Source organism: Equus quagga, chromosome 8 (assembly GCF_021613505.1).
Source record: "Equus quagga isolate Etosha38 chromosome 8, UCLA_HA_Equagga_1.0, whole genome shotgun sequence".
Lineage (NCBI taxonomy): Eukaryota > Metazoa > Chordata > Mammalia > Perissodactyla > Equidae > Equus > Equus quagga.
Window position 1 is genome coordinate 70,196,015 of NC_060274.1, and position 20,576 is coordinate 70,216,590.

General features: G+C 35.0%; 1 protein-coding gene across 1 annotated transcript in view; it reads right to left on the reverse strand.

Annotated features, from left to right (window-relative positions):
• VWDE (von Willebrand factor D and EGF domains) overlaps window positions 1–20,576 on the reverse strand; it is a 68,946-nt gene that overhangs the window by 18,184 nt on the left and 30,186 nt on the right. Inside the window, exons 10-19 of the mRNA XM_046670202.1 lie at window positions 19,369–19,639; window positions 17,152–17,360; window positions 16,034–17,001; window positions 13,378–13,514; window positions 11,469–11,624; window positions 11,248–11,352; window positions 9,357–9,471; window positions 7,164–7,414; window positions 6,035–6,254; window positions 1,759–1,899 (exon numbers count right to left, since the gene is read on the reverse strand). Coding sequence (XP_046526158.1) covers window positions 1,759–1,899; window positions 6,035–6,254; window positions 7,164–7,414; window positions 9,357–9,471; window positions 11,248–11,352; window positions 11,469–11,624; window positions 13,378–13,514; window positions 16,034–17,001; window positions 17,152–17,360; window positions 19,369–19,639 — 2,573 coding nt within the window. The remainder of the gene's footprint in view (window positions 1–1,758; window positions 1,900–6,034; window positions 6,255–7,163; window positions 7,415–9,356; window positions 9,472–11,247; window positions 11,353–11,468; window positions 11,625–13,377; window positions 13,515–16,033; window positions 17,002–17,151; window positions 17,361–19,368; window positions 19,640–20,576) is intronic.

Consider the following 20,576-nt stretch of genomic DNA (forward strand, 5'->3'; position numbering starts at 1 on the left):
CAGGCAGGGACCCATAGCCTCAGGACAATCCTGGAACCAAGAACCTTCAGAAATGTTGCCACCTGAGCCCTTTATGAAGCAAGAAGTCCTTCAATAAGGAAAGTCTGGCTTCCAGAAGTTTGATTACCATATATCAACTGATTTGAGACTAGCAAATAAGCTTCTGCCCCTAACCCCTTAAATTTCACCCTGAACTCTGGACTGGGGAGACAGATTTGAGAGCCTTGCCTTCTGTCTCCTTGCTGGTCAACCTCACAATAAAGCTTTTTCTTTTCTCAAAAGCTGGTGCTATAGTATTGTCTTCTATGCACATTGGGCAGCAAGCCCTAGCTTCGTAACGATACTACCAAATCAAATGCAGCAGTGTAGTTACAGATTACCACATCAGGACAAAACAGACCTGTATCTCTACTAACACAATTACAGTACATAATTACACTAAGATATTAATGAAGAAAATAATATAAAGTAATGTTAAAAAGTAATTTGATACTTCAATCTTTTGTTAAAAACACTCTGAAAAACTCTAAGGAAACATTAACAGAAATTACAGCAAGTAAAAAAATGACACTGAAAAAGCATTTGGTAAAATGTAAAACCCATTCCTGATTTAAAACTAAAGAGGAAATTCTGAGCAAAAATTAAAGGAAAACTCCTTAACTGGATGAAGTGTTTCTAGCAGAAATCTACAATGATGTCATACTCAATGGTGAAACATAGGAAGAATTTCCATTAAAACCATTAAGAATCAAAGTTATTCCATGCGTACGCACTTTCATTGGAGGTCCCAGCCACTACAATGAGAGTCTAAGTGTGAGAGCTGGGACTCTGCAGTTAGATTGCGCAAATTCAAATCTCCCTTCTACAATTTACAAACTCTGTAAATCTGAACAGATCACTTAATCTATCCATGCCTCTGTTTACACATCTGTAAAGTGGAAATAATAACCTTTCCTGTATATGGCTATTATGAGGATCGAATGAGATAATACATAAAAAATACTTACCTAGTGCTGGCATGTCATAAATATAGACTAAATCTTAGTTACTATTATAATAAAAAAGTAAATAAGAGTAAAAGACAAACTCACTGTTTGCAAAAAATATTATTGTCTACCTATAAAACCAAGAAAGAGAATCAACTACAAAAAAGTAATGTAAATAAGAGTGTCTAGTAAGGCAAGTGGATGCATGAATAACATAAAATCATGATAGTTCTCTTATATTGCAACAATCAACAATATCTTGCCAGATGAACAACTGCAATGATATTTTGTAAAATGAACAGCTAACATTACAGAATGACAGATGACAAAGAAAGCTAATGTGAACTGTGCAAGATCTTTATGAAGACAATCATGGAATGTTACTGAATAAAATGAGAATTATAAAGAGAGCACTATGAAGAGGGAGAGGCCTTATGAACTAATGAGTTTCTGATTACTTCTAGGGTTTGAGCAGATGTTGGATGACCAGGGATTCAAAGAATGTAAGTTTGAAATGGTCACTTTCAACCATAAACTTCCCTGAAATCACTTTAAATAACATCACTTGCTCCTTATGCAACATGAATCATTTTTATGGAATATAAGCCAGAGGATTTAATAGATTAGTAAGAAAAAGAATAATTTGTAAGCTGCATATACAATCTTGGGTGATCTTTCTAACAATAAAAATACCTGAGGAATAACTATGCTGGTCTTCTGGAAGACAAATGGGAGGTATTATCCTCAGATTTTAACTAAGACCGTTACTTACTAGAGGCATTTCCATTTGTTGGCTTAACATGCCTCTCCTTCTGTGTGGCGTTTTCACCATCCTCTCCCTTAGTTACACTTTTCTCAGACCTTGTGTGAACCACAGTACGTGTAGTAAATTCATTTAAAAACTGCGTTTCCACTGTAAATGTATACATGAAAAACAGATAGTTAAACCATTATAAAACCAAAGCACTGCGAATAAGAGCATGCAATACAAATGCCACCTGGATTGAACTGTGCAAATTAGAGAACTAGCTTAAATGTTATCTCTTCAGGAAATCTTTTCGTTATGGACTGAGCTGTTTTCCCCAAAATTCATGTGTTGAAACTCTAACTCTAAATGTGACTGTCTTTGGAGATGGGGCTATTAAGGAGGTAATTAAGGTTAAATGAGGTCATTTAATTGGGCCCCCATCCAGTAGGACTGGTGGCCTCATAAGAAGAGGAGAAGAACAAGGAGTGTGCATGTGAGGATACTGTGACAGCAGCCATCTGCAAGCCAAAGAGAGAAGCCAGAAACCAACCTTGCTGGCACCTTGACCTTGAACTTCTAGCCTCCAAAACCGTGAGAAAAAAAAAATTTCTATTGTCTAAGTCACTCAGTCTGTGGTATTCTGTTAGGGCAGTGCGAGCTGACTGACAGATGTTTCTAAGGTCCCATTCACCCACGCAATCAATTTCGTCCACCTGTGTTCTCCCACAGAACTTTGTCCTTCTTTGTGCCTTTCTGTGTCTCTTCCACTAGTAAGCAACCTCAAGAATAAGAACTGTGCTGTGTCTACTTTTACAGTCATTGGCTCTGGTACCTACTATAAAACTAAGTCAACAATACCAACAACAACAAAAAATTATTTTGTGTTAACAAGCATCTTCTTAAAATACACAAGTGCTTTTGACAGAGTTAAGAAATTTATTGGTCATTCATGTGTAATGGGATTTGATTCAACTTGCTTTCCTCTTAAATTCCACTCCACAAAGGTTTTATTGAGAGAATGGGCTTCTGTTTGGAAAAGACAGCTGTTAGATCACTTTAGTGCATAGAGTGGAAGGTGTGATACTGTTGAGTGTTTGGGACTAGATGTTTAGAGGGAAATGTGGGTAGCTGAACCAGTAGGGAACTCCCCTTACCATCCTGTACTGTGCTCCTCAAGTCTATTAGTTTCAGTGCTAGAGACGCCCAGCCCAATTTGAAGCACAAGGTGATATTACATAATTTATATATATTTGTCTTCAAAATCGGGTCTCATTCGCTTAATGATACCGAAGCAGCATATATAAGACACTGTCTTGTCTTCTATAATTTACTTTTATTTTTTAAGTTTTTAAAATGTTGTTATCCACTAATTTTTTGTCCCGTTTTCCCTAGTTCTAAGTGTTATCCTTGGGCAATTTCATCCATGACTGATGACCCTAAGAATTGTATCTTTAACTTAATCCCCTCTCCTGAGCTCTACTTGGAGAGTCCATAGTCACCTCAGCCTCTATGTATCCAAACTGAATTTATTATCTCTCCCCTCCAAAACCAATGTTTCTTCCTTATATGTCCCTTGTGTCTTAGTCAGCTCAGGCTGCCATAATGAAATGGCATAGATGGGTGGCTTAAACAACAGAAATTTATTTTTTTAACATTCCAGAGGGTGAGAAGTCCAAGATCAGGGTGCAGGCCCACTCAGTTCCTGGTGAGAGCTCTCTTCTTGGCTCGCAGAAAGCCACCTTCTTGTGTCCTGACATAGCAGAGAGACAGTAAACTCTCCAGTGTCTCCTTTTATAAGGACACTAATCCTATGGGATCAGGGTTCCTCCCTTGAGACCTCATTTAACCTTAATTGCTACCTTATTCCAAATACAGCCACACTGGGGGTTTGGGATTCAACATGTGAATTTTAGGGGGACACAATTCAGTCCACAGCAATATAAATGCCTATTCTACACACTCATTCACCTAAACCAATCACTTGAAATTTAATAACTCTTTCCCTCACCTTGCTAATCCCAATCACTGACAACTTGCTTCTTTAGTGTCTCTTTCATCCAATGTCTCCTCATCTTAGGCCAGCAGATCTTCATGTCTTTCCCATATGTTTGTAATACTATCTTAACTCTTTTTCTCACCTTCAAACTTACACAGTTCCTTACCTGCAAGTGCTCCATCCTCCATGCTGCTCTCAAAAAGACCCTCTCAAATCCAAACCTTATTATGTTTCTCCTGGTTTCTCAGTGATCTGGCCACTAGCTACCTCTCTAGCTTCAACTCTTGTAGCTGCCCCCCTTACCCTCTATATTCCAAACACACCGAATTATTCAGAGTGCCCAAGTAGTGCTGTGCTGTTACATGCCTCTGTACCTTTGCTCATGCTGTTTACTCTGCCTAAAAGCCTTTCTCTCTCTTGATCAGATGCATCAGATTTAGCTGTAGTGACACCTTTTTAAAAACTTTTCATTATCCCTCCAGGTAGACATGATTCCCTGTGGAGTATTCCTACTCTTCTCTCTAGGCACTTCTATCAAAAAACGCAGAACACCATATTGAACTATGTGATTATATGTCATATGCCCTGCTATTATACTCAATCTGTTAGGTCAAAGGACATATCTTATATATTTCTGCATCTTTTGCATCTAGCTTAGTGCATGACACTTAATGCATATATACTGAATGAATGCATTAGTAAAAGAGAATGGAACTGAGTAATTTGAATTAATTAAATGCAGCAAGAAACATTTCATGGTAGAAAATAGGGACTTTTACCATGGCATATTTTTCCATCACCATAAAATCCTTTTGGACATGAACCACAATGATAGGAACCAAAGGTATTGAGGCATTCCGCTCCTGGAAAGCAAGGCCTGGAGTCACATTCATCAACATCTTCCTGGCAATTTTTGCCTAAACATAATGTAGATTGAGAGTTCAAATTATTTAATTTGAAAAACATTATATGTCCAATCAGGTGCTCATTATTTGATTTCTTTTACTCTTTACATATGTCCTGCTAACTCCAAAAAAGCTGTTGTACATTAACAGGAGAGAAGTGCATTGTTTTAAAAATTTACTGTACAATTAAATATAAAGTCATTAATTAGATTCTATTTAACACTAAACAAGACACTTCAAGTACATAAGATTTTCCCTATAAATAAGAAGACTTAAGAAGGCCATTAATATTTTAAGGCAAAAAATTACAATATTACAGATTACAGTAGTAATCTGTACTTTGTTAAAAAACTCAGTGATTTTTAAAAAAGTTATTTGAATGGTTGCCTGCTTAGCTTAAGGACAACTTAATTCAATCCAGTTATTGCATGGGCTGTGAAAATCCATGAAATTTTATAGTGTTCAAGGAAAGTCAGCCTTTCGTCAATAAAATTTTTTGAGATGAAGTGTTGCTCTTTGAAATGTTTAACAATTTATTTGAATGAATATATTCACAGTCAGCAATAACAGTAACCTCTATTATAGTAAAATCCATGAAGCAATCAACATTTGAATTCTTTCAAATGTAGTTGGTAGCACATAGTCCCAAATGATAAATTTTTTATTTTAAAATGCTGAAGAAATCTAGAAGACACCTAAATATTCTGCTTAGTTTTATTATAATGTAATCTAATAAAATCTATTATAGTTGTATCTATAATAGATGCTTTCAAGGATATCAGTTCAATAACCACATATTTACTTAACATTCGTATCTACTTAAATTAAATACTGGTATGAGTTTTTAAAAAGCCTTGAGAGATTAAAGGTTGTCAGTAATGGACTTATTTGGGGTTTCTGGAATCAGACAGTTTAGGACAATTAATGAATATGCTAATATTTCATTTGATTTCAACTCTAACTTTATATCATGATATTTTTAAGTTAATGTATTATCAATAAAACCTCTCTTAAATGGTAATTTTTTTATTTCCTGTGGTAAATTTCTTTATTATTTCATATTATATTTCAATAGCAATACATTTAAATATATCTGTACCTAGCAAATATGGATAAAAATGTTTAGGAACCTACAAAATACAATATAGACATAGAATATTGTCATTAAAATTATAAAAATGGGCAAAATTATAAGAGTATATGTAAGCAATTTACAATAAAAAAGGGATATGGATAGCAAATGTATTTGTGATGACTTTACTAGAATTTTTAAATGTGTACTAAAATTTTCAGGGCCATACATTTCTTTGAGTAATCTGTAGATTCCTTGGAAAGCCAAGGAGCTTTCCTTTCTAATTTGTTAACATACCAATTTCACGAATGAGAAACCAAAACTTACCTTTAAACTCAGGTGGACAATCACAGGAATAACTGTGAAAACCACGAATACATCTGCCAAGGCCACAGGGGTTCGATTGGCACTCAGTGACCTCCACTTCGCAAAGACCACCCTGGAAGCCAGGCAAGCAGACACACAGGTACGCTCCACTTCCCGGAGGAAATCTAATATCAGACACACATGACCCACCATTCAAGCAGTCACAAGACCTCACAGTCACCTGCAAAAGAAACAAACAGTAAATGGAATATTTTGCCAAAAAATTACCTTCAGTTTGTGCCCCAGAGATCCGGGTAGGCGTGTATGTTTATGTGCAAGTAGGAACAGATCACACGTTTTGCAAAAAAAGTATGTATATTTAATGTAAAATAACGTTTCAAAAGATAGTTTAATAAAGCAGTTATGCTGACTCTCAAGAGCATAGCCGAAATATAAATTCTATAAGATGATCAATTTCCATAATTTCTATAATACAAGCAGAATAACTGGAAAAAAGCTCCTTAAAGTGGAAAGCACTTAGTCACCCGACTTATCGCAAAGTGTAGAAAGTCAACAGTCACTTGAATTTTCTGGTTAACATGACACAGTACACAATTTCCCTTCACAACATTATTCTGTGTGAAAATGTGTCCCAAGTTTCAAGTGAATATAGGGCAAATAAAACAGTATTAAGAGCACATGACTGACAGACTCAAAAGAATAGTCAATAAAAAAAGGAAATATAGTCCACAATTAGTTATTTTAAATCTTATATTTATAATCTGAATTTCTAATTTGACACCTCAGATTCCTTCACTTGAAGGAAATGGATATGATTACCAGTCTTAGGTTTATCACAGATCTTTCACCAAGGTAGACATGAATGCACTCTTTATTTTTATCATAGTTGAGTGCAGAAGAAAATGCTCTAGGAATTAGTAATTTAGATCCATGCTCTAGACTTGGGACTCTCTTTAAGGTTTTAAATTCATCCAAAAAAATTTCAAAAGTTTGGGAGTTTAATTTTCCACGAAATGTTTAATAATTTAGTTCTTCTTACAAATTAAGAGCATAAATTGTATTTTAAATTTAAAATAGTTATTAATATTGTTAATTAATTGAGCGGCATTTATGTAATTATAAATATTACCTCAATCACGGCTCTAGATTCAGCATTGCAGTCATCGTTAAGGCGTAGAGTGAATCGCTGGGGAGTTTGTGACTCTGATTTCCACATAAGAAGTCCTGCAGAGGAAACATTTGCTCCTTCAGGACCAGAGTCCAAGGCAAAATGGATGTCAGAGCCTTCTGGATCGAAGGCCACGAACTGGTACACAAGGTTCTCCCCATAAAATGTCTGTAATTTGTCTTGCGGTATTTGAATCACTGGGGGTTGGTTGTCTGTAAGAGAGAAAACATCTACTTTTGTATCTGTGTAGAAAAGGAAAAGGAAAAGTGTGATATAGAGAGCCCTCACTGAGAAAACGTTCTGATAAAATTTCAACTCTGCAAAAATTTCTATTACCTGCCTTCACTTTTTTTAAACATTCTGAATAAATTCAATTCCTTTCTGAGAAAACGTAAAAGTAACTGAAGATAAGGTGCAAGACTTCAAGCTTTGCTGTGAAAGTGTAAAATCACTTCGAATACAGCATAAAATACAACATTTGCTTGGTCCAGATTGCATGCAACTCCTCTCCTGTCTGAAGTTACTCCTCAGTGCTTGCTCTTTAACTCTTTCTTCCTTACCCTCTATCCTTTTCAGCGTCACTTTCTCCCTCTACACCTCCTTTGCTCGATTTCTCCCTTAGTACCCATGACAGAATTGTTCATTTGATTCCCCTGAATTTTTCTTGCTGTACCTGCCACCCCAGTTATAATAATCGGGAGCCATTTAGTCACACCAATCCTCTGCTCCTCAGAGGTCCTTCTGGCGGCCAAGCTCACCCATTGGAATGGTGGTTAGTTCAGAAGACAGAAAGAGTTCCCTTTATACTCATGAAATGATTTAAAACACCTTTCCATAACGTCATATTAGAAAATACCCCTCTTCCTTGCCAACTGGGTTAACAGCTAGAAAGAATAGTCTTTTTCATTGCACTGGGCACAAACACTCTGCATCGACAAAGCACTGATGCCAAGAGACTGAGTTCTGGCTCCCCTTCTGCCCCTGCATATCCTTATAATTTACCAATTTTAATTTCCTCACCCCTCAATATGAGGGGCTTGGAACAGATGATATTTCAAGACCCCTCATATCTCTGAACATTGTCTATCTATGACGAATCAGTCATAGCAAAGCCATTAAAAACATAGACACCAATTCAGAGATTATATTGTGTTTCCCTTGTCTCTTGCACTAAATTCTCCCCCAGATTTCCATTGTCTTCTCACAATATCCCATGAGTCTTGTACCCAAGCAATGAGTCATCTGACTCATGGTCTAACACAGTAATGAAATTTGCACATATAATAACATATATAGTGATATTACAAAGCACTGTATAAATATAAGGTTTTCTCACTCTGTAGATAAAATTACATGGGGCCAGGGAGTAATGATATCTTGTTGTATCTTAAGATGCCTGGTCTTTTGCCTGAGGAAAGAGAATGTGCAGGACACCTAGGTGGAATCATACATAGCTGTATTTAAGGAAGCAAAGAAATTATATGGTATATGACTATAATTTGGGGTATTTTTTGGGTGGAACAAACTATCTAGAAACTATCTGTACCTAATATTATACTCATAGAGTCACAAAATGGTAGGGCTGGAAAGCATTTTATAGATTATCACGTCCAGAACATCTTATTTAACAGGTGATGAATACAGGCATAAATGCATGTTAGAAAAATCATCTCCTTTTAACTTAAATGTTAAATGCCTTGTCACAAAACTGAAAATAGCTAATACTAAAAACAGGATTTAGACTTTTGGTCTCAAAGTCATGTTCACTTTCCACTGAACCCACCGACCTAGACTGATGGATGTTTTTGCATTTACGTAATATTTGAGAGGCCATTTTGCTGGTAGCTCCGTGACTTGCACAAATTGTGTGTGGCTGAATTAACCATTTCCATTTCTTCCATTAATAATTCACTTTTGCTTTCCTAACCAAATATTAAAATAAAAATCCCATACTCTAGCATAGTATAATCATAGAGATTATATAAAATAAAAACATTTCATCTTATATTTCCTTCAAGCAAAGTAAATTATGCAGTTAGAAAAGATGCTAAATTAAATACAGGGTTCATGTTAAACATATGGTAACTTGTGGTTTTAAAATCAATTAAAAATATCTTATAGAGGAAATATTTGAATTAATAAATAATAACTTACTTTCTAAAATCGACCAAGTAAATTTTGAAATTTTAGGTCTACAAATCAAACAAGTTCTGGCAGGATTTTTATCACCTTCAATGTAGCAGAGTCCATCGATAATGCAAACATTTTCCTAATGGAAATTTTTAAAAGAGGAAAATACCAATCAGGATACAGCTATAGATAGTATTTGGCGGGGGGGGAACTACATAGAAGGATAGCGCATACATGTTGATGATTCCAATGAAAACATATTATGTCCGTTTTGATTAGGAAATATTTTTTATATCTCCTAATCATAAAAGCATGTTAGAAAACAAGTCATTTCCTTTATATGTAAATGACAATGGAACTGATCAATATAGAGGAAAATGCATATAACTGTACTTCTGTGCAATTATAACCTATACCTTATAAGTAACACAGAATAGAACTTCTCTTTTCGTCTTTTTTACTGCTAAACTCATGCTGGAAGTGCTTTATTGATAAAGAAATGAAACAGACTTTTTCCCTCTGCACATCTTATAGACTCACATTAGTTTATGGTTATCCTCTCTCCCTTAGGAGCCCACTATGTCCTATCAACATAGCAAAACTAGACCAGATCCATGACATAATTATCCACACTTGATAATGTATGTCATTACACAAAATAGTGGAAAGAATGCACAGAAATAATATTAAATGTAGCAATCATTTTTAACCTGGAAAGAAGATCAAATTTTGTTCAAGACATAAAAACTTTGCTCATTTTACAAAATCTCCTTTGACATCACTTGGGCTATTGTACAAAAATAAGAACAAAATAGCCCCAAGAGGATAAAATAACCATGAATAACAACATTTTTAAAGTACTTATTGTAGAACATGTGGAAACGAACATTTGAGGGAAAATAAAAGTCAAACAACTCAAAAACAGAAACTTTTTTTTTTAAAGATTGGCACGTGAGGTAACATCTGTTGCCAATCTTCTTTTTTTAAAATTTTTTTCTTCTTCTCCCCAAAGCCCCCCAGTACATAGTTGTATATTCTAGTTGTGAGTGCCTCTGGTTGTGCTATGTGGGACACCACCTCAGCATGGCCTGATGAGCAGGGCCATGTCCGCGCCCAGGATCCAAACCGGGGAAAAAGGACCGTCAAAGTCGAGAGCGTGAACTTAACCACTCGGCCATGGCGCAAACCCCAGAGACTACTTATTGAAATGATTTGATTGCTAATCTTGAGGAAAAAAGGATTTAAAAGTTTAAAATAATAAGATTTATCATTTTCATATACATAAATATTATTTGATATGCTCCTGCATTTTGAAGAGTGTGATATTAGATCCATGGTACCTGTTAAATCAGCAACAGACATGTGAGAGAGCTGTGGATAAATCCCGTAGACTGGATATAGATTAAGAGGGTGTTGCTGTGAGGATTCAGTTCAAACTGTGTTGTTCTGTAATCCCTCAAGTGGTGCAAGTATGCATGGTTCAGTGAATTTAGTTGCCACAGAAAACTCCCTGTAAAAGTGTTAGCCTTACACATTTCACAAACTCTACCCAAATGCATGTTACTTGCTGCAAAGATCAGGTAATCATGAAGAGATGTCTTATTGGAAAATCATTATTACTACTTAAACCACAAAGTATGTAGAGGAAAAATTCAATCTGAATCTCCTTTTCTGATTTTTTTAGGAATAAACACCATGCCACTTCAAAATGTTAAAGGTAGAAATCTCTCCTTTGCCATTTCAACAAGAGTTACAGGCAGAGTAACAATTTCAATTAACCTGTATAAACTGGAGGAAGGCTTTTCTTTATTAGCATTTCTAATATGAAGGCAAAAGAACTACATTAATATACCAACTCCATGAGAAATGAAAATACCCATGGTGTAAGTGTGAAACTAAGTGAAAAGATACCTACCTTTATAGTGCATGAGTCCTTTTCATAGAGACCACAAACTTGACAAGCCCCATCATAGATGATCATTATTTTGGGATTACTGAACCTATAACCATCATTAGATACCTGTAAGATGTAGTTCTATAATAAGATAATTTAAGTGTAGCTTCATAAATTCATTATGAAATTTTAATACATATATTTACTTTGTTTATATGAACGAGGATATCTTTTCTTTTTACCTTTAATTGCCACTTCACAATTGGTTTCTCACCCATCAGGTCCATAGTACCAGACTGCTGAACATCAGCGGGCAGCTGACAATCAACAGTTCTGCTATTTTGAAAAACAGTATGTGCGTAGACAGCTTCTCCAAGGACCCATTTACTGCTATTATACTGAAGGCAGAATGAGAAAGCAATCAACCTCTGTTAATTTATAAAAATATCTTGCTAGTGAATTACACATAATCAAAATATGAGTTTGAAAATAAATGCCTGTTATAATGGAATATATAATGAAGAAACAAAAGTGATATCGATAGCGAGTTTTATTCAGAATACTGAAAAATGTGTACACCTTCAGTGTAAACCACTTCTAATGACTCACGCATTTCTTGCAGGTTCAAATCAAAAAAGTTATCAATTTTGGCCATAGACAATGGATTGCTACATAATGACTTTTGTACAAGAGGAGGCACATTTGACTATGGAGTTGACACATAATGGACTGATTTTCTGCCCAGAAACTTCCTTATTTCTCCTGAAAACCTCTCACCTTCTACTTGAAACTGCCCTTTCTTCCCTCCAACAACGTGGTTCCCATAGGTTTTCTCATCTTATATGACCCACCTCCCTGACTTCACGTGTACGGTCAGGAGTTAAGCTGAACCAATGCTTAGACTACTCGGATATTTTAACTTTGTGTGGAGGAGATGCTGGGCCGGTCTGCCTCTCGTGGCTTGAGCTGTAAGATACAAAGCTATAGAGCTGTCGGTGGCCATGTTCTTCACTATGTAGAGAAAGATTTCACCCTTTCTAGTGACAGCGAAAAATGAAGCCACAAACACACAAAAGCAAAACTGAGACAGACAGATATACCCGCACAATACAGATACACACAGACTGAGTCTTCATGGGGGTTCAAATCCCAAGTTCAAGTTTTTTCCTGAGAATTCAGGCACATTCGTATCCTTGAGTCTATGAAAAACGTACAATCCTCACAATAAATGTCTTTTTTGCTCGAGCTAGTTCAAATGAATTTATGTAACTCAAAATTAAAGTAAATAACAAAAATCAATGATAGTGTGGAGGAAATTCAAAACGGAATAAAAATATCAAAAAATAAGCCCAGCTGTATTACAAATGGAATATATGAACACTCTGAAGAGGGTAGGAAAGAAAACAGCTACTCTAAGTTTGGTTTTGGCTAGTGAACACATTCGCTTCTTTCTATAGTTCTGTATAGCGTGCTGGAGAATTCCAGAGTGTACTTTTTATTTATCAGATGTTTGGAGGAAAGAGGTTGTATGAGAATAAATATCACAGCAAAAAATATATCTGAAAGTGAGTACAAAATGTACTTTCCAAGAGAATATAAACCCATAAAATTCTCTCTTGGCCAATCACTTAATTGTAGCATGAAGTCATATGATTTATTCTGCCAAGAACAATATAATATGTACTCTCTTGAGTAATATTGAAGTGAATAAAACTATACATATATTACATTTTCAATTTTGTATCTTATTATTTCATTGGGATTAAAATATTTCATGGCTCATTTAGAAAGGCTCTACTCATAAAATCTCGAAATAAGCATATATCAAGTATAAGTACTTGATAAAAACACGTACAAAAGCTATTTCCTCTTGTACATTCTCAATCTTGGAATCACATTTGGCTTCATCAATTTAGAGAAAAAGTAAGAAGAATGTTAAAATATGATTTATGGTTTTACGTGTTCAGCTTACCCATGTAAATATTTTCTAAATATTAAGTTTCAGTAACTTAATCATTCTCCTGTTCAGCTCTCTGTGGATATGACATCTTTGGAAATACGTTGCTAATTGCAAAAACAAGTTATTCCAAGACAAAATTAATCTGAATAACCTATAAACTTAATTGTTTTTCAAGTCTATAATGAACATACCTGCAGTTTAGTAACTTCACACTTAAACGAAGGTGATTCTTTGAAGCCTTGACCGAAAACTCTCACCATCATACAGTTGTATTTTCGAACATTACAGAATCCAGCATTCTCAAGTTCTATAATTTCAGGAGCTTTGTCTTTGGAAAAAGTGATAACAAAATAGGACATATATTCTTCAGTTACAGAAAAAAACTAATTATTTTCAAGGCCCAAATTAAAAATAAGTGAAGTAGTATTTCAAAGACTGCCCCAAATATTATTTAGTAAATTAATTAAACCATTAAATGTTAAGAGTAATCCAGTATTTAAAAATGTATCCACCATCAAACCAACAAAAATTGTATTTGAAGTACTACTGTACCTAAATATACAAGTTTAATTAATTAATTAATGTTATAATAATATTTGATATCAATTAAGGTCATGTATTAAGAAATTACTATTATAATGGCCTGTGTTTTCATTTTGCCATTTTGGTTTGTGCCATGTAGATGGGTTAAAGAAAAAATATTTTTGTAATAAAATAGTGCAGTTAACAATATAATGTATTAAAATTTTTTAAATCCTTAGTTTAAGCTTTAGAAAGGAGTTAGCAAAATTTAAGTATGCTGCCATTGTAGTATTGTTGATGTTTTAATGTATTATTGCTGTCCTGTAAGCTACCATAATCTTAAGTGTACTTCTCAGTCACAGAAAGAAAAATTTCATCTAGCAGTCAGAGTTAACTGACCCTCATATGGTAACATTGCTGTTCTTAGTAAGATCATACATTACCCGTCTACAGCCATATCACCCTGAACGTGCCTGATCTCGTCAGATCATATACTACCTATATAAGCAAGATCTGGTTGTCAAAATAGATAAATACAATATGTAAAAGTAATTGAGTCCTTTGTCTAAGTATTGGCAAAATCTAAGTGAATATAACTTTACTGACAATAGGATACAAAATCATAAGTTATGTGTACTCAGAACCTAAAAATATTTATGAAAATTTTAAAAAACATGTATTAGTTTCCCTTTCATATATTCAACAAATATTTACTAAGCAACTTCTATTTATTTGATGTTGTTAAAAGTGTATCGAGCCACCCCTGATGACCTAGTGGTTAAAGTTTGGCACACTCTGCTTTGGCGGCCTGGGTTCAGTTCCCAGGCATGGAACCACACCATTTGTCTATCAGTAGCCATGCTGTGGTGGCAGCTCACATAGAAGAACTAGAAGGACGTATGACTAGAATATACAACTATGTACTGGGGCTTTGGGGAGGGAAAAAAAAAAGGAGGAAGATTGGCAACAGATGTTAGCTCAGGATGAATCTTTCCTAGCAAAAAAAAAACCAAAACAAAACATGTATCGCATACGTGTTTTCAAGACTATGGAGAAAAAGTATATTAACTACATTAAGGGAGACAAAGACTATGAGATAGTGTGATAAAAAGGTACTTTATTTTAAACGACCATGGAAGGATTCTTTGATAATATGATATTTGAACAGAGAGAAGGAATTCAGTCATGAAGACGTGGTAGAAGAATGCTCCAGTGAGAGACAGCTGTAAGTGCAAAGGTCCTGAGGTAGGAGCAGGCTTGGCCTCTTAGAGGAACAGCAAAGCAATCACTTGAGAACACTGGAGGGAGCTATGGAGGGAATGGTAGATAAATTTGGTGAGAGAGGAGACTCAGATTTTGTAGGGTCTTCTAGGCCATGGTAGGGACTGTGGCTTTTACTCGGAAGGAGATGGAGAGTCATTAGAGGTATTTAAGTAGAGGAGTAATATGATCTGATTTACATTTAAAAGGGATCGCTGTAGCTGCTGCATGGAGAATAAACTTTGAGAGAATCTATAATAATCCAGGTGAGAGAGAATGGTGGCCTTGATCAAGGCTGTAGCAGGAAAAGAGATGAAATTCTTTGAAGCTAGAGTTGAAGCTGCTGCTAATAGATTAAATGACACATGAGAGAAAAAGAAAAGTCAAAATGACTATGGGTTTTTAACATGAACAGTTAGAGGAATAAAGTTTGCATTTACTGAAATGGAAAAGTCTGCAGATGGAAGGAGGCAGGATGGTGGCGGTAGGAGGAAAATCAGGAGTTACTGGTTTAGTGGTTAATGGAATCAAAACGGCTTTTTAAAATTTCTTTCTCTAATGTATTGACACAAAATAGTTTGTACCATATAGATGGGTTAGAAAAAAATTAGCAAATTTATATAATTAGCAAAATATTATAAACACAGTGCTTATAAAATACTAAATTTAAGTCCTAGAAAAGCAATTATTCTCTACTAGTAGACGGACCAGCTGTGTGCAAAGGCCCTGAGGTCAAGAGAACTCAGCATTTTCAAGGAACAGCACAGAGACCAAAGTGGGTGGAGTGCAATGAGTGACGGCGACAGTAGTAGGGGATGAGTTTCCAGAGATAGCGTGTGTCTGATGACATTGTGCCATATAGGCCATTATAAGCACTTCAGCTTTTACTCTGAATAGGATATGACACTTCTGGAAATTATTGAGGTATTAATTAATATAATTTGAGGTTTTTTTTCCTACATAATCTGAATAAACCCTGTTAAAATAGTGAAGGTAAAAAAGAACAAAGATGTTTTCATGATCAAATAACATACACAATACCAAAGCTGGAGAGTATTTACTTACCGTGCGAATCACTGCAATCGTAGGAACTAAAGCCCGGGGAACATGCGCACCCCCATTCCATACACTGCCCGTTGCCACTGCATAAATTGGGGCATTTTAATACCAAGAGAATGTCTTCCATCGACCTGCCGTATTCTTCTGTGTTCAATCTCCCCTCTTCCAAAATCCTCTTTTCACATTCATTTTCTAACAGGGCTACACCTGCTTCTGCCCAGCTAAGATCGTCTTTTAGCAGAACATCCTTAACACACATATCTATAACACTGTCTAGTCTCTTGCCAAGAAAGGCAAGGCAGTGCCTTCCTACACTGGAGTTGGCTAGCTTCTGCTGACACAGTTCCAAGGTGCTGTACTCGGTGAGGCCAGAGGGGGTGGGCCACGTGGGGACAAACTCTTGGTGGACATCCTCAGCATGGTCCTCAGGGAAGAAATAAGCAAACTCTTCTAGGTCACTTTGGCTGAGACTTTGGAAAGCAAAAAATGGAGGAAACTCATACAAGCTTTGCCGTTTCCATCTGCGCTGTCGATCCCACCTCATTTCTTGGTTGTGACCCCCCTGGTCCCATGTGCGTCTCCCATTGTCCACAGTTTTTGGTGCACCTCGTTTTTCACTCCCAAGATGTTTTTGTAAATTTACATCCAGTTTTGTTAGGTTCACATGCTTTTTGTCTTGAGGAAAGTAACTCAAATTATTTTCTTCTCGAAGTGTATGCTTGTTTATCTCTCTGGCAAGAGCTTCTGAATTAATATATTCAGAGGTGACATCTAGTTCTGGTATCAAGGAAGAGAATTTGATGTGTGGGAGGTCTTTGCAATGTGAAATAATTTCTGATTGAGAACCACTATCCAGATGATTAGAAGATGGATACAATGAAAGTGTGTCCAATGAGCAGCGACAATAGGATAGTTTTCCAGGTGAGGGCAGAGAAATTGGCATGGTGTCAAACATGCTTTTTCCTGGTAAAATCCTTCCAGATGGAAACCAAAAAAAGAATAGTAATTTGGACAAGAACATTTTTCTCCCAGGAATGTGTTGCAAAAAAAGAAGAGTGTTGAGTTACACAAATTTAAATTTAATATTAATATAATCACAAATGAAAAATAATTTACTTTCTTACCTCCATTCATTAATAAAAGCAACACAATTATTAACAGTTTGATCAATTTTGATCCCATTTTTATCATGGAAATCATTTTCTGGGTTCTCATCAAAAGTGCCACAAAGTCCCAAAGTATTTCCATAATCTAAGCTAGGGGCTCTGATTGTTAAACTCATGCCCCATTCACCAAGATCAGCACGGATGAACGCTCCAGAAGAAAACCAGATCTAAAATACAGAAATAAAAGTTATCATTTAAATGATATTTAATACGGATTAAGAAAAAAAACTATAATTTAAGAAATAAAAACCAAACTCATTTATTCCTTCAATATAAAAAGAGAATAAAATACCAATTTTCTTTAGACTACAACTTTCCTTTTAATGCTATATGTCAAAATAATGGGTTTTTGCATTTTGCTGACTTGAAATTTGATCTTCATATTGATTCTCTTATTGAGATATATTGTCCAAACTCCTTTCTTTAAATAATTTAAACCAAAGTGCAATATTTTATACAACTAAAACAGCTATAAATGTTGAGGATAATGTGTACCAAGTAATGTCTCTGATAATAATTTAACATAGAACTAGACTGCTGAGTAATTAATTTACACAGATAAATACAATTCCCGAGGAGTACATATTCCTTGGCTCATCAGCATTCTCTTGCTGCTGGTAGGCAAACAGAATCAGAAGGCAAATTATAACCAGAACATTGCTTGGGGAGCTGGGAATGAGAGCAAGGGGAGTTTGTTGAATTATCTTAATAGTCTGTGTTGTCTAATTATGATCCTCCCCACAGGAGTATCACCTCTCCCAGACGAGGGTCTTGGACGCATGGATTGAGAAACAGTCTTCCAAAACTCACTGAAGATACACCACCTGTATTTCTTCCTCTGTCTCCCCTTCGCTTTTAATTTTTCAAATTTAAAAATTGCACTTCTTTTTAAAAATGTAAGTGTTCATTACAGAAAGTTATTTTAAAAGCAAACAAATCTTACATTACTACTCAATCTGAGGTAGCTAATGTTAAGATCTTGGTGCAAATTCTTCGAAAACCTCTCCTATGTTACAATAATATCCTTGCCTGTCAATAAATACACTTCTACTCCAAAATTTTCATGATTACAAAGTGTTCTATTATATGACATCGCTCTATTTAGGGTTTTGGTTAAACTCTTTTAGTCATCACTGATTTACTGTAACTCTTCCCTCTTATAAGGAGAGATGCAATGAACATCATTGGGATTACACACATCCTTAATTATTTAATATGATAAATTTTCAAAAGAAAATTACTATTTCTTGACAAAATAACATGCATGGATTCAATTTATAAATATATAAATAATATATGTGTCTTCTGGAAAGATTGTAACTATTTTTACTCTTGCCAATATTGTATGAGAGATGTTTGATCTGCATTTCTTTGATTACTAATGAGGCTGAGGTTTTCAGATTTTTGTTGTTATTTGTACTTTTCAACATATTTGTCAGTTTCATTTCTTTTGTGAATTGCCTGTTTATATTATTGGCTCCTTTTAATTGCAGTGCCCATTATACATTAGTGAGGCACAGGAGTGTTTTCTCTATTGACTGTAAGTTTTATATGTAGCAAATATTTTCCCAATTTTTAATTTGCATTTTGGTTTTGGATGATGGAATTCAAACATATGACGTTATGTTAAAAATTCTTGTTCACCTCAACGTTATAAAAACATTCACCTACATTTTCTACTACTTTCTCTTAAATTTAAATTTTATTCACCTGGAATTTACCTTTTTGGAAGATGACAAGAAGATGACCTTAAAATACAAGTATCTACCAGCCTATTCCTGAGACAGAACCATTTGTATTCATTTCAATTGGCTAGCTATTCCTGAATATTTCTTCTTAATTATATATTTCATCTCTGTCTAATATACCATTTATTAGACACTGTCAAAAATAATTTTTATGATTAACTTACCAAGTTATCATACTGAAATCTTAAAATAAAGGAGCTTAGATTTGACAAAGTTTTAACTATGTTGTGTCTATTTGTGTGTGGTAAGTGAAAAGAATTTTATTCCTTCTAAAATCTGTGTTAATTTAAAAGCTATTTTCTTTAAAAAAATTAATGGTGAAAAATGATAGCATCTAATTTAATAGAGGTGAAAAGAAGTTCAGATTTTAATCCCAAATCTGCAGAAAGTAAGGAAAAATGTTTTTAATAGTTATGAAAATACATACTGTGACTTTTCTTCCTAAGTAAGATTCACTTATCTTGATATTGCTGGTTACATCTTGGCTCTTTACAAATAAATACGGCTGTGATTCATGTAGCTGACCACTGCACATATCCAAAGTAACTACATCACCTTCTTCTTTGGCAACAAACCCGCAGTTACATGACACAGGATACTGAAGGCTTCCACAGTCCCATTGACGTACATGGACTTCAAAGTCACGTGACGCACTCTTATAAAGCACAAATGTTCCAGTCTTGAAATTGTCATATGCTCTATGGTTAACAAAAGTCAATTGCATTAAGAATTGGTATAAAATATCACAATAGTTATAAACCAAAAATGTGTATTTAAGTTTATTTATACACATTCAATATATTTTGATGCAAGAATGAAAATCTTTATTTCTGCTAGCTTTATCTATCTCTAGCATTTATTTGTAGAGCATTGACTGAAACAATGTGGTGATAAACAGCTGAATCTCTCTTACTACTATTCTCTTTCATTTCACTGCTTCAGTCAACCCCTACTTCCAGACTTCTCTTTCTGCCACTGCTTTCGTTTTCTTCATAGCATCTGTCTTCCTCAGATACTCTCTATATTTATTAACTGTGTATACCTCTCTTCACCTATACAAAGGTAAGCTCCATGAGAGCAGGGAACATTTGTCTGTTTTGTTCACTGCCATACTTTTGGCACTCAGAACATGGTTTGTCCCTGAGTTGTTGCACAAGTGATCTTGTTGAATTATAATGAATTAAAGTAATCACCACTATGATTTCTTGAGGTTTTTCCACTAAAGCTTCCTAGCTTTTAGTTATAACCATAAAGGATTCTCCCATATGGGATCAGTTCCTACAACTTTTCAATGGTTGTTCAAACCTCTGGAGTATAATTTGTTACTGGAAGCATTCTATATCTGTTTATTCGTATTAAATAATTTTAGTGACAATGATCGTATTACAATTTTTAAGAAAGAATGGAGAAGATTTTGACTCAACAATGAGGTGTTCTTATCATTTTCTTTAGGGACATCTTAAAATCATGAATTCCCCAGAACAGCATAACTAAGTTTAAATCCTTCTATGCAGATATTAATAGCAAGACAGCTTATATTAGTTTTTAGTTGTTTTGCCTATTGTATTTTAGGCAGATATCCAGGTATTCATAATGGCTACAATAGCTTTTTTTTTTTTCCTGAATATCCTTGCC